At 39.4% G+C, this 14,719-nt stretch overlaps 1 protein-coding gene across 1 annotated transcript in view; it reads right to left on the bottom strand.

Moving 5' to 3' along the window:
• Window positions 1-14,719, bottom strand: part of FYB2 (FYN binding protein 2) — a 131,636-nt gene that overhangs the window by 10,703 nt on the left and 106,214 nt on the right. The window contains exons 13-15 of the mRNA XM_053575563.1: window positions 13,383-13,481; window positions 11,406-11,437; window positions 8,569-8,629 (exon numbers count right to left, since the gene is read on the bottom strand). Of these exons, the coding sequence (XP_053431538.1) occupies window positions 8,569-8,629; window positions 11,406-11,437; window positions 13,383-13,481 (192 nt within the window). The remainder of the gene's footprint in view (window positions 1-8,568; window positions 8,630-11,405; window positions 11,438-13,382; window positions 13,482-14,719) is intronic.

A 14,719-nucleotide genomic window follows, 5' to 3' on the forward strand; every position in this document is an offset into this window, starting at 1 on the left:
TACATTTAAATGCATGAAGGGGAGAGGCGGCCCCGGGGAGGACGTGTGGTAAGCTCTCACCCATGAGGCACAAGTAAGGGTAGAGAGCACAGCTGGGTGAAGGGCTCAACTGCAACTTGAACTTTACCTAACAACCACAAACAACGTAACCTAATTGTACCCTCATTAATCTGAAAAACAAAATTCAGGAGAATTTTACATCAGAGGAAAGACTAAGCGATGTGCACAAGGGGAAAGGCCAAGGTACTGGTTACGTTCTGGTTTTTAAGTTGAGGGGTGACCACAGGGCAATTTATTTTGCCGTGCTTTATAACTCATGTATGTTGTCTTTTTGAGTTTTACAAATTTACTTTTCAAGAAAAAGAATTCAGCTGGGCATAGCGGCATATGGCTGGAGTCCCAGCTACGTGGGACGCTGAGCCGGGGGATTGCTTCAGGCTCGGAGTTTGAGACTATAGTATGCTATCATACGTGTAAATAGCCACTGCACTCCAACCTGGGCAATACAGTAAGATCTGATCTCAAAAAACAGAAAGAACAAAGCAAAACTCAAAATCAAAAAAACAAAAGAAGAAAAAACTTTATATCTCAGGGCCCTCCCCCATCTTAAGCCAAATTATATTTCCTGGTGTAATAGCCTCTTTCCTGATCACATACTTCCCAAAATTTCCCAAACACGTGTTTTCCATTTACACAGTTGTCCACTCCCTCTCCCTCTCCCCTTTCCTCTCTTCTTGCTCCCAGTCTCCATTTGTCCAAATGTTACCTATTCTTCCAGCTGCAGCTTGGCACAGAGAATTTCTGATTTTTTAAATGAGAGTAATGGTTATCTAGTTTGAGTTTTCAGATTATTTTGCACATGTTTATAGCAGGTCCTTTGTAGTTAATGAATTTAACAAACTATGTTTTGGTCTAAGGCCATGTGATGCAGATCTGAAAGACATAGTCCTACCTCAGGGAGTTCCCAGTCTAGATAGAAGAGAAAGTCAAGAATACAGATCAAACCTGCCCTGGCTGTTGCTATGACACGCACGCACGCGCACACACACACACCATCAAGAGTTCTGACAACAAGGCCAGTCTACCTGCCACTAGATCCATCTGAGGATTGACCTTCCCTGCCGACCACAGCCTATGCCCACTTTTCAGGGGCCTGAGGACAGGCCTACCCCAGCTGGTGCTACTCCTGCCCACAAGCATTGTTTGGGCGTCTGGAGATCAACCCACTCTTCCTGCCACTGCTGGGATCCACGCACTCCTGGGCGCCTGAAGATGGAACAGGCCTGCCAGATCTGCCAACACTTGCGTATGTTATCTGGGGGCCTGTGCATTTACCTGCTCTATGAACCACCACTGGTGTCTGCACACTGCTTCCAGGAGCTTGAGAATGGGCTTGTCCACTCTGTCAACACTAACACTATGGGCTACTTGCCACCTGGGGAATGGCCTGTCCAGCCCACCATCAGCAGTACCTGTTTGTACTATATGGGGGCCAAAAGGTTGGCTCACCATCACTATTGCTGTCACTGAGGCTATTACCCACGGGCCTCAGAATCTTTCTACTCTCCTGGTTCACTATTGCCATTGCTGGTACCCAAGCAAACCACCTAAGGGCCCAAGGATCAGCCCACCTACATCTGCTAATACTAGTGCCAGCAAATACCACCCAGGGGCCAAAGAGTAGGAACCCTTAGGCCACTGCCACCATCACTAGCAACTGAGGACTGGACTACCAGGTGTCCCTGTCCCCAGCAAAACTTTTATCACAACTTCTACTATAACAATAACCACAGCTTAAGCCACTGATGAATTCATAGGTACCACCATACTGATTATAGCAAAAGAAAGCATATGGGATTATACTACTGTACACATCTGGAATCAAAGCTAAAGTTTCTTATACAATCAACACTACAGATAACATTTAGAGGAAAAAGTTTCTGGGAAAGCCAGTCCAAAAAAATGGAAGAAACAACTCTTATACCAAATGCATAAGCATCAATGTAAAGACACAAGAAATATGAAAAAAGGAAACATAACATCTCCAAAGGAACAAATCATTCTGCAGCAATATATTCCAATAAAAAAATCTGAACTACCTGGAAAAAATTAAAATAGTGATATTAAAGATCAGTGAAATATGAGAGAACACATAAAAATATAAATCATGAAAACAATTTATGATCTGAATGAGAAATTCAACATAGATATCATACAAAATAAAAAATCCTAGAACTAAAGAGTCCAATGAATTAAAAAAATACAATTGTGAGCTTCAAAATAGACTAGATCAAGCAGAAGAATTTCTGAAATTGAAGACAGGTTTTTGAAATAACTTAGAAAGAGTGAAGAGAGCCTAAATGACATGTGGTACATCTTAAAGTAACTAAATTGTTGAATTTGGTGTTCCAGAAGGAGAAGATGGGCAAATGCATAGAAAAACTATTTAATGAGATAACTAAAAAATTCTCAAGTCTTACTAGATATGGGAAGCTCAAATATGCCCAAATAGGTTCAACCCAGAAAGGTTTTCCCCAGGCACATTGTAGTCAAATTGTCAAAACCTCAGAAACAAAAATTTTAAAACAGCAAGAGAAAAGCATCAAGTCATATACATGTGTAAGGGAACTTCCCATCAGACTAACAGCAGATTTCTTAGCAGAAAGTTCATAGGCCAGGAGTGAATAGGGTGATATATTCAAAGTGCTAAAGAAAAAGCAAACAAAAAAACTTCCAGACAAGAATGTTATACCTAGAAAAACTATTCTTTAAAAATGAAGAAGAAATGAAGTCCTTCCCAGACAAGCAAAAGCTGAGGGTATTCATCACTACCCCACTGGCCCTAAGAGAAATGGTTAAGTGAGTCCTATACCTGGAAGCAAAAGAATGACATCAGTCACCATAGAAACGCATGAATGTATAAAACTCACTGATAGGACACAGAAATGAGAGAGAAAGTACTTCAATGTTAGCACTACAGAAGATCACCAGATCACAATGATAAAGAGAGAGGAACAATGAATATACAAGGAAACAATTAACAAAATGACAGGAATAAGTCCTCAAGTCAATACTAACCTTGAATGTAAACAGATTAAATTCCCCCACTTAAATGATACAGATGGGCTGAAAACATGACCCCATTATTTGCTTTCTGCAAGAAACTTACCTTACCTGTAAAGACACATGTAGGCTGAAAGTGACAGGACTGGAAAAAGATATTCCATGTGAATGGAAACCAAGAGCAATCCAGAGTAGCTATACTTACATAAGGTAAAATACACTGTAATTCAAAAACAATAAAAAGGAACAAAGAAGGTCTTTATATAATCAAAGGAATCAGTTCAGCAAGAGTATCTAACAATTCTAAATATATATGTACTCAACACCAGAGCACCTACATATTATAGCAAATATTTGATCTAATAGGGAGACATAGACCCTAATACAATAATACCTGGGTACTTCACCCCACATTCACCATTGGACAGATTATTCTAGACAGAAAACTAGGAAAGAAATATTGGATTTAAATTGCTCTTTGGACAAAATGGCCTAACAGACATTTATAGAAAACTTTATCCAAGAGCTGGAGAGTATACATTCTTCTCACCAGCACATGGAACATTCTCTAGGATAGAGACTATATTAGGCCATAAAACAATTCTCAACAAACTGTAGAAAATCAAAATCATATCAAATATCTTCTCAAACCTCAATGGAATAAAGCTAGAAATCAGTGATAATATGAAATTTGGAAACTATACAAAAACATGGAAATTAAACATGTTCTGAATGACCATTGGATCAATAAATCAAGGAGGAAAACAATAATTTTCTTGAAGCAAATGAAAACTGAGACACAACTTACCAAAATGTATAGGATATAGCAAAAGCAATGCTAAGAGGAAAGTGTATAGCAATAAACACCTACGTCAGAATAGAAATATTTCAAATAAACAACCTTATGATGTACTCAAGAACTAGAAAAGCAAGAATAAATCAAAGCCCAAATTAGTAGATAGAAACAATACAGGTCATAGTAGAACTAAATGGATAGAGACTAAGAAAAAGATACCAAAGATCCACAAAGTGAAAAGTTGATTTTTATAGGATAAAAGTGATAAACTGCTAGTCTAATCTCCCCCAAAGAGAGAAGATCCAAATAAAATTAAAAATGTAAAAGGAGACATCACAACTCATACCACACAAATAAAAAGGGTTATCAAAGACTATCATGCACACAGAGACTATTCTGCACAACTATATGCTAACAAATTAGAAAACTTAGAGAAAATGGATTAATTTCTGGACACAAGCAACCTACCAAGGTTGAACCAGGAAGAAATAGGGAACTTGAACAGACCACTAATGAATAAGAAGATTGAATATAAAGAAATACAAAGTCTCCCAATAAAGAAAAGTTCAGGACCAGGTGGCTTTACTGATGAAATCTACCAAACTTAGAAGAATTCTCACCAATTCTATTCGAAAAGGTTGAAAAGGAGGGAATTCTTCCTAATTCTATGAGGCCAGGATTATCCTGATGTCAAAAGCGGACAAAGACACACCACAAAAAAAATACATGCCAATATTCCTGATCAACACAGATGCAAAAACCCTCAATGGAGCACAAGCACACCAAATCCAACAGCATGTCAAAGTATAATATACCATGAGCAAGTGAGATTTATCCCACAGATGCAAAAATGGATTCAACATGTATAAATCAATAAATAATACATCACATCAACTGAATGAAGGAAAAAAACTATATGATAGTCTCAATGGAAGCAGAAACAACGTTTGATAAAATTCAACATCCCTTTATGATAAAAAACAAACAAACTCATCCTCACTGGAGAGGGATCTGGTATATGTCAATTTACCTGGGGGGGAAAAAAGCTCTCAACGTATTAGGCATAGAAAGAACATACCTCAACATAATTAAGGCCATATATCACAAACCCACAGCTAACATCATTCTGGGGCAAAGCTACACCCCTTTTCTTTTCTTTTTTTTTTTTTTTTTTGTAGAGACAGAGTCTCACTTTATCACCCTCGGTAGAGTGCCGTGGCATCACACAGCTCACAGCAACCTCCAACTCCTGGGCTTAAGCGATTCTCTTGCCTCAGCCTCCTGAGCAGCTGGCACTACAGGCGCCCACCACAACGCCCAGCTATTTTTTGGTTGCAGTTTGGCGGGGGCTGGGTTTGAACCCGCCACCCTCGGTATATGGGGCCAGCACCCCACCAACTGAGCCACAGGCGCCGCCCGACACATCTTTTCTTTAAGAACTGAACAAGGCCAGGAATCTCACTTTCATCATGCCTATTCAACATAGTACTCTAAGCCCTGTTGAGAGCCATCAGGCAAGAGAAAGAAAAGGCATCTAAATTAGAACAAGTCAAGTTGTTCCTCTTTGCAGATGGCATAGTTTTTTATCTAGTAAAACCTTAAGACATAAAAAAAAAAACTGTTAGAACTGTAAATTCAGTAATGTTGCAGGATACAAAATCAACATATGTAAGTTAGTAGCATTTCTATACACCAACTAGAACTAGATGAAAAAGAAATCGAGGAAGCAATTTCATTTACAATAAATATAAGAAGTACATAAGAATGGGCGGCGCCTGTGGCTCAAAGGAGTAGGGCACTGGCCCCATAGACTGGAGGTGGCAGGTTCAAACCTGGCCCCCGCCAAAAAAAAAAAAAAAGTACATAAGAATAAATTTAACCAAAGAGATGAAAGACCCTTATGAGGAAAATTACAAAACACTAATGAAGGAAATTGATGGGGACATAACAAATGGAAAGACATTCCATGTTCATGGATCAGAAGAATTAGTATTGAATGTTCATACTACACAAAGCAATCTATAAAGTCAATGAAATCCCTATCAAGATACCAAAACATTCTTCACAGAAATAGAAAAAGCCTAATGTTTGTATGGCAATTATCAGAAGCTGGGAAGAATATATGTGTAGGTATGTGAAGAGATGTTGATTAATAGATTCAAACATAACAGGTAGGTAGATGAAATAAGTTCTAGTATTCTGTGGCCCAGTAAGGTGACTATAGCTAACAACATTGTATTGTGTATTTCAAAATAGCCAGAAGACTGGAAGTGTACCCAATACAAAGAAATGATAAATATTTGATTTGTTAGATACCCTAAAACCCCTGATTTATCATTGCACTTCATGCATGTTTCAAAATATCACATGGATCCCATAAATATGTATAAATACTACGTATTAATAAACAATGAAGAACAGATTCAAATATAAATCTCCCCTCAAATAAAACTATGTCATAATTGTTTTTTAAAAATAGAACATTAGGCTCAGCTCCCACAGCACAGTGGTTACAGTGCCAGCCACATACAACTAGGCTAGTGAGTTCAAACCCAGCCCGGACCAGCTAAACAACAATGACAACTACAACAACAACAACAAAAAAAATAGCTGGGTGTTGTGGCAGGCACCTGTAGTCCCAGCTACTTGGGAGGCTGAGGCAAGAGAATCGCTTGAGCCCAAGAGTTTGAGGTTGCTGTGAGCTGTGACACCATGGCACTCTACCCAGGGTGACGTAGTGAGACTTGTCTCAAAAAAAAAAAAAATAGAACATTACAACCATGATAAAATAGTTATGATAAAAAGGGGATACCTAACTTTAACAAAGTTAGAGAGGGCTTCCTGGAGAAAGTAAAATCTGAATCTAGTATCAAATAATGAGGGATAAAATAGCTAACCAGACAAAACATATGACGAAGTTTATTACAGGTAGAAAGAACCATGGTTTGGTCAGTGCCTGTGGCTCAAAGGAATAGGGCGCCGGCCCCATATGCCGGAGGTGGTGGGTTCAAACCTATCCCTGGCCAAAAACTGCAAAAAAAAAATCATTGTTTTGTTCTTAAATTCTCATCTCCTTGGAGAAGCTTCCCCAACTATGTTCTCTAAAATAAGTATCCTCTGTATCTACATTTTAAAATAATCCTGTTTCAAAACAACCAAATTCCAGTGTGTACTCATAGACTTAGTTTTTCATTTATTTGCATATCTAAAAACAATACAAATGATATCTCTTTTCTTCACTGCTTTATAGCCAGCATCTAGCACAGTGCCTGGCATATAGTTCATGATCAAAAAACATTTGTTGAATGAATTAATGAAGTTGGAACATATGTGAAAGTCTGGAAATTCTGGACGCCTTTTCAAGTTAAGAATACCAAGTAGTACAGTTTTGCTGGAGCATAGGAATGGTGTATGAGTGGAAAATGGAAGCTAGGCTAAGAGGTTGCCAGGAGCTGGAAAACCAATGTATTCTTCCTCAGTAGCTTGGATTGCGTTCTGAGAATGATAGATAACCACTAAAGCAGCTGGGTTTTTTTTGACATGATCACATTTGTACTTTAGAAACTTTAGAGAGTAAACTGAAATGGAGGTAAGATGGTGGTTCATGGAGTTGTTGCAGTAATATTGTTGAGAAACAGGAAGGGGCCGAATGGTGGCTGTGCCATGGGGACCGAGAAGTGGGAAGGGCTTGAGAGCAATAGAGGGGGAAGGCCGTGAGAGGAACACGAGTCAGGAATAAAATCCAGGGTTTTGGTTTGGACAACGGTGTGTTCACTGAAACAGTGACTGATGGAGAGATGAGAGGAAAAGTGACCAGATTTGGATAGAGAGAGGTGACATCATGTGTTATGATTGATACTCCGAGTTTCAGGTAGAGTCATCCAGCAGGATGATGAGAAGTCAGGAGAGAAATCTGACCTCAAAATGTCAATTTTGAAATTATCACAACAGTGCTTAAGTCCTAGGTATGGGTGAACGTATAAAGAAAAATAGAAGATAACTGATTTAGGAAATTTGAGGAACACGATATTTAAGAAACAAGTGGAAGAATTAGAATGAACCGTCTTACACACAAAACCACTCAGGAGGAGCAGGAAAAGATGAGGAATAAAAAATTATGGAAACCTAGGGAAAAGTTTTTTCCTTTGGAGCATGGCATAGTCAACAGTTTAAGACAGTATAGATAAGCGTAGTAAGCTAAGGACTTAAAAGTACCCACTGGGTTGGGCGGCGCCTGTGGCTCAGTCGGTAAGGCGCCGGCCCCATATACCGAGGGTGGCGGGTTCAAACCCAGCCCCGGCTGAACTGCAACCAAAAAAAAATAGCCGGGCGTTGTGGCGGGCGCCTGTGGTCCCAGTTACTCGGGAGGCTGAGGCAGGAGAATCGCTTAAGCCCAGGAGTTGGAGGTTGCTGTGAGCCGTGTGATGCCACGGCACTCTACCAAGGGCCATAAAGTGAGACTCTGTCTCTACAAAAAAAAAAAAAAAAAAGTACCCACTGGATTTAACACAGGAGTTATTAATGATCTTACCTACCACTGTTGGATCATTTCTATGTTATTCATGGTTATCTCTTCTTAGTAAGGGGATATCTCAAGTCAACCTTTCATCCAATCTCTAACCAAGGATCTAAAGAGACGGCTCTCTCACCAAAGCATCACACAATGAGTCCGATATCATCAGGAAGGGGCATGAGGTAAATTGACTTACTTTGACTCTTTCATAGTCAGGCCCACGTCATCGTAGACAGTAACTTCCTGAGACGTAAGTTCTAGGGTCAAGAGGGGATCAAAATTGTTCATTATTAGGCATGATTTACATAATCTCTAACTTCCCAAATTATATAAAATTACCTAATTATCCAGATTACATCCTCAAGCCTCTTTTTATCAAAATCTGATTGGAGAATAAAAGAAGCTCCATTTGGGAAGACATTTAATCGGGGGATTAAGAAAATGGTGATGTATCCTTATATCTCAAACACATATACATATGTGTCTGTTTATATCAATTCGATTTCATGCAGAGTTTCAGGAAAACATGAGTTGTTGAAGGGTTCCCATCTTTTGGAACTGCACAAAGATATTGCACTTCTAGAATAATGATTAATTCCTGGAGGAAAAACAGTATAATAGAATTTTAATGTTGATTTTTTTTTCATGATTTTCATTTGGCAACTGAGTATTTTTTATTTTTTTTGACTGTTTGGGGTAACCTCAAAACTCAAGTTTATTTATTTTTATTAAGTCACATACACATAGATGGTGAATACATTTATGCATATGTGGGGTACAATGTGTTGATTTTTTTTATACAATCTGACATGGTTACATCAAACCAGTCCACATAGCTTTCACCTCATTTACTTGATTATTGTGTCAAGACATTTATGTTCTACACTTGACAGATTTGACTTGTACCCTTGCAATATGCTCCATAGGTGTGGTCCCACCTTTTACCCTCCCTCTATCAAACCTCCCTCTCTCCTCCCTTCCCACTCCATTTTGCTCCTTCATCCTGGGCTATAGTTGTGTTCTGTCTTTCATAAGAAAGTCTCCTGAGTAAAGTATCTCAAGAATGGAGGAAAAAGTATCCCATGTACTCAGTACTTCTAGGAAAGCAACTGCGTCTTTAAAAATAATCTTGCATAACCTTAACCTTAGTGCATAATTGTAATTAGATATTTTCAGTGTAGGATATTCATAGTCCTTGGCACTGTACACAGATTTTCAGGTGATTATTTGAATATGTTTGAGGTTATCTGGCGTAATTATTCAGATTTCATATTCAATTATTCATAATTACTTATTGTTTTAATCATTTTTTTAAAATACAGTGGTCTCCAACTCCTAGTACCTGTCCATGTCCTGTTAGGAACCAGGCCTCACAACATCACCCCCTGAGCACCTCCTCCTCCTCCATCCCACCTCCCGCCTTACCCCGTCCCCTGTGTGGAAAGATTGTCCATCAAACCAGTCCCTGGTGCCCAAATGACTGGGGACTGCTGCTTCAATATCTTTAAGTTTGGGTGAGGATAAATCCATGTTTATTCCAAGTCAGCTTTTTTTTTTTTTTTATTGTTGGGGATTCATTGAGGGTACAATAAGCCAGGTTACACTGATTGCAATTGTTAGGTAAAGTCCCTCCTGCAATCATGTCTTGCCCCCATAAAGTGTGACACACACCAAGGCCCCACCCCCCTCCCTCCGTCCCTCTTTCTGCTCCCCCACCCCCCATAACCAAAGAGATGTTGGGAGGCCTTCGTACAGGTATTTATAATCTTCATTTGTTATTTAGTTCAGCAAACTCATATTTGTGGAATGTAATATACAATTGAATGGACAAGTCAGAGTGATATCAAAGTAGCCACATGGCTGCAGCACATAAAAAAGAAACAATGAACAACAAAATCACATGGCCTCTTTTTTGACAAATTCAACACTCTGAGCATGTACTGAGAGCCGACTGTGTGTCAGGCACTCTGCTAATACACGCACTATTATTTCAATGGAAAAGTAAACAATATTTCAAGGGCCCATTCTTGGTTCAGTTAGTATACAGGCTCAACATGATCCTGTCCAACTTAGTGTGTCTTAATTAGACTGTCAAATCCTTCAAGAGGCTGTGTAGTAAAACAAAAAATGCATGAGTTTCATAATAGAGAGACTTGATTACAAATTCTAGGTGACTCAGGTATGGATGTGGGTCCGAAAGCCTTCCTAAAAAGGAATAGCATTTATTTCTCTGGGATTTTAAGAAGAAAGCAGTTACTCCAGGGTATGGTATTATAGTAGGTACTTAAGAAATGTTATTCATTGTCCCCAAAGTGAGAAGTACTGTTGTGTAAAATAGCTTCTTTGATTTTTTTTTTTATGAAATCATAGCTATGTACATTAATGCACTTATGGGGTACAATGTGCTGGTTTTATATACAATTTAAAATATTTTCATCATGGGCGGCGCCTATGGCTCAACGGGTAGGGTGCCGGTCCCATATGCCGGAGGGAGCCCAGCCCCGGCCAAAAAAAAAAAAAAATATTTTCATCACACTGGTTAACATAGCCTTCATGGCATTTTCTTAGTTATTGGGTTAAGACATTTATATTCCACATTTAGTAAATTTTACATGTACCCTTGTAAAAAGCACCATAGGTGTGGTCCCACCAATTACCCTCCCCCTCTCCCTTCCCTTCCCTCTCCCCTTTTCCCTTCTTCTTGGGCTATAATTGGGTTATAGCTTTCATATGAATTAGTTTCATAGTAGGGCTGAGTACATTGGATACATTTTCTTCCATTCTTGAGATACTTTGCTAAGGAGAATATGTTCTAGCTCCATCTATGTAAACACAAAAGAGGTAAAGTCTCCATCTTTCTTTAAGGCTGTGTAATATTCCATGGTGTACATATACCACAAGCTACTTTGATTTTGATGGATCGATTTTTCACTCAATGTGCAACTTTAGGAAGGATTACCACTTCTTTTTCCCTGGCCCTGAATATCCCAATGCTGAGTACTTTTCGGTTAGCAATAAACCAATGTGACTTACCCAAATCAGGCATTGAAGAGGAAAATGCACTGCTGATTGACAAAAGATAGAAGAGGGTTAAGGAAAAAAAGCCATGTTCTGAAGAAATCACTGAAGTAACACGTGGATGGCTCCAGATTCCCCTTCTTACCGTGACAGTCTCTGACCCCAAGAAGAAGGGTTTCTCAGTGGTATTAGTGGATGTCAAGAGATGCGCACAGAGTGGGGACAGAGAGGAGAGACAGATAATCCAGGTTTGTGTAGAGGTGTTCAGGGACAATGTCTCAGAAGCAGCAACATTCAACCAAATGTTGATGGAAAACTAGAATTTCAATAATCAAAGAAGGTTAGGGACAGGCAGGTGCATCTCAGACCAAAGGAATGTCATGTTCAAGCAAGGAGGCACAAGACACCGTAGCAGAGCCTGAGATCTGCAGGGAAGGGTGGTGGGTGGTGAGAGAAGGAACTGGAGTGGCGTGGGGGCCCCACGAAGTATTTACTTGCCAAGGAACAGGATTCAATATTTGTCCTAAAAGTTGTATGGAGTCGCAGGGTAGTTTTAAGAAAAGAAAATTTGCATTTTAAAAGAGCATTCTCATCTGGATCAAATATTCAAAGGACTGCAGATTACCATGCCAGTGATTTTCTGTCAGAAAATGTCTAACTCGCTAAGATCAGGGTCCCTTTCTGTGCATAGAGAGCTGCTCACCGTAGGAGGTAAACACCCTCTTCTTACATAGTCCAGATGACAACTTATAAATTCCACATTCTGTTGGCATCTCTTGGTATTTAAAGATCCAACACACAATTGGACTTATCATAAAACTTTGAAGCTTTATAATTGAAAACAACATTCGGGTGGCATAACATAATTCCATCTCAACTTAAGTAATGACCCTGGGTAAACTACCTTGCTGCCCTTGTCCACACAAGATAAAGATGTGTATTTCTATGTCTGTATATCTACCCAGATGCTCCCTAACTTACGATGGTTCCACTTTTGGTTTTTCCACTACTCAATGTTGCAAAAGCAATATGCGCTCAGTAGAAAGCGTACTTAGAGTATCCATACAACCATTTTAACGTCCAGTACGGTGGCAAATACATTGTGGGATATATTCAAGACTTTATTATAAAATAGGCTTTGTGTTGGGTCATTTTGCCCACGTGTAGGCTCATGTAAGTGTTCTGAGTGCATTTAAGGTAGGCTAGGTTAAGTGGTGATGTTCGGTGGGTTAATTGCCTTCAGTGCATTTTTGACTTAAGATATTTTCAACTTCGCAATGGGTTTATCAGGGCCTAACTCCGTAAGTCAAGAAGCGCCTGTATAGCTCTATCTGTCAGAGAAGTGTCTTCAAAGACTACCCAGTCACTCTTCCACTATCTGCGGGAGAATCCTGGGGCCCCGTGAGTATGAAGAAGAAACGGTCTGCTCACAGCTGCACAGTGAATAAACGGCAGAGCTGAAGGTGATTTGGTGCTCCCTGCCCCCAGGCTGGCAGTTAGCCTAGACCAGGTTATCTTAGAGGTCTGAGGCTTGGGGACATGTGAACCATTTGGTTGAACAGCTCATCTCCCTTCTCCACATATTCTGCTCTCAAGGAGAACAAATCAAACATGAAGTGTAGACAAATAAAAGCCATTGGAACTGGCAGAGCCAAAAAAGCATAGAGGACATAATTAAAAACAAAGTGCTCAGTGATAACGACAGGAATAGATGCCACAGATGGTGAGAAAAGCTTCCTTTCTGGACTTGGCTTTAGACTTTCTCCTCCAGCCTTGTTTAAAACCTTTTCAAACTTTTCAAAGGGACACGCCACGTTCTTACTAGTTAGTGCCTGTGGGTGAGGCTCACTCGAACATCAGGGGCTCTTGGTTTTAGTTTCCGATATCCCCTTCACTGTCTCTAAGAATTGGATGGAGGACACCAACCTATGTGTCTACCAGGCTAGCACTGTTAATCCTTCCTGCAAAGAAAGATGAAAAGGGGTTTTTTACCTTATATTTTCTTTTGACTTGGTTTTCTTCATTTTAAATCTATCCATCTCTTTCTTGAAGAATTTCTGCAGTCTTTTCAGCGCTTCTTTTCCATCTAAACTAAGAGAGAGGAATCAGAGCATATAAGTAACACGGTGTTTGAGAGAGACGGAAGGCTGTTATACTAAAAAGGACCACAGGCTTCAGTCTCGTTTCCAAAACTCATCACAGATGAGGAAGGGCAAGAAGATGCCTTATCCACTTCCATGCTTTTTTTCTCTGTTTAGGTTCAGTGGTAGCACACCGAATTATCTTTCAGCATAAACTTTCTAATACCCCGAATAGTCTCTATTTTGCAGAATTTATGGGGCAATCTCTTCCTTTCAGAGGCGAAGTTAACTCAAAGAAGTATAGTTTACCAACTACACTAGAAAAGCATTACAATAATTCTTGGCTACTGAGATTCACATCACTGATTTTTAATTTATGGAGTAATGTAACAGTAGTGATATATTGATTGCTCCGTTGACGACTAAAATTCTTGCAAATATCTGTGAGGGGTTTTGGAGGAGGGAACAGGAGTGAGTTACCTGCATCCTCTACCCAGCATGCCCAGCTCAGGATGCCCTCTGGCCCTTTTGATCCTTAAACTTGGTGTTTTGGACCATTGCTGTTTTCTTTTCCATAATGTGTCCTAGTAACTAAATTTGATGAATAATGTCCCTTTGGAAAAATATTATTCTTAGCCAGGCATTGTGGCAGGTGCCCGTAGTCCCTGCTAGTTGGGAGGCTGAGGCAAGAGGATCACTTGAGCCCAAGAGTTTGAGGTTGCTGTGAGCTGTGACGCCACGGCACTCTGCCCAGGGTGACATAGTGAGACTCTGTCTCAAAAAAAAAAAAATGTATTACTTATGAAGGATATTACTTAAAAAAAATCTATTACTCTAGTAATCGCCAATAAAAGCCCAATAATTTTTTCTCTAAAAAAAAAAAGAAAAAATATTATTCTTAGTAAAGTTGAATTACTACATATTAAATTAAACCTAAAGCCTGAATTCAACCTTCCTAATTTGCAAAGACACAGGTAAGTCATAACCACTGGTTTGTTCCTGGAAAAACGATGATAGAAGTATAGCAAAATTCATTGATATTTACTTCTTTCTCTCAGTTGTTTCCTAAGACAATATCAAAATCTTCTATTCTGGGAAATGAATATTTCTCAAAAGGGAAAGCAATGCTATTTAATATTTATAGCATATGATTGTACAAAATTGCAAGTAGCCTATTGATCATAATGGCTTAGCGCCACTCTGTAAACTCTTGGTAGAGGATGAGGATGGGATGGAAGGTCATTTCTT

The sequence above is a fragment of the Nycticebus coucang genome, chromosome 22 (assembly GCF_027406575.1).
Source record: "Nycticebus coucang isolate mNycCou1 chromosome 22, mNycCou1.pri, whole genome shotgun sequence".
Classification (NCBI taxonomy): domain Eukaryota; kingdom Metazoa; phylum Chordata; class Mammalia; order Primates; family Lorisidae; genus Nycticebus; species Nycticebus coucang.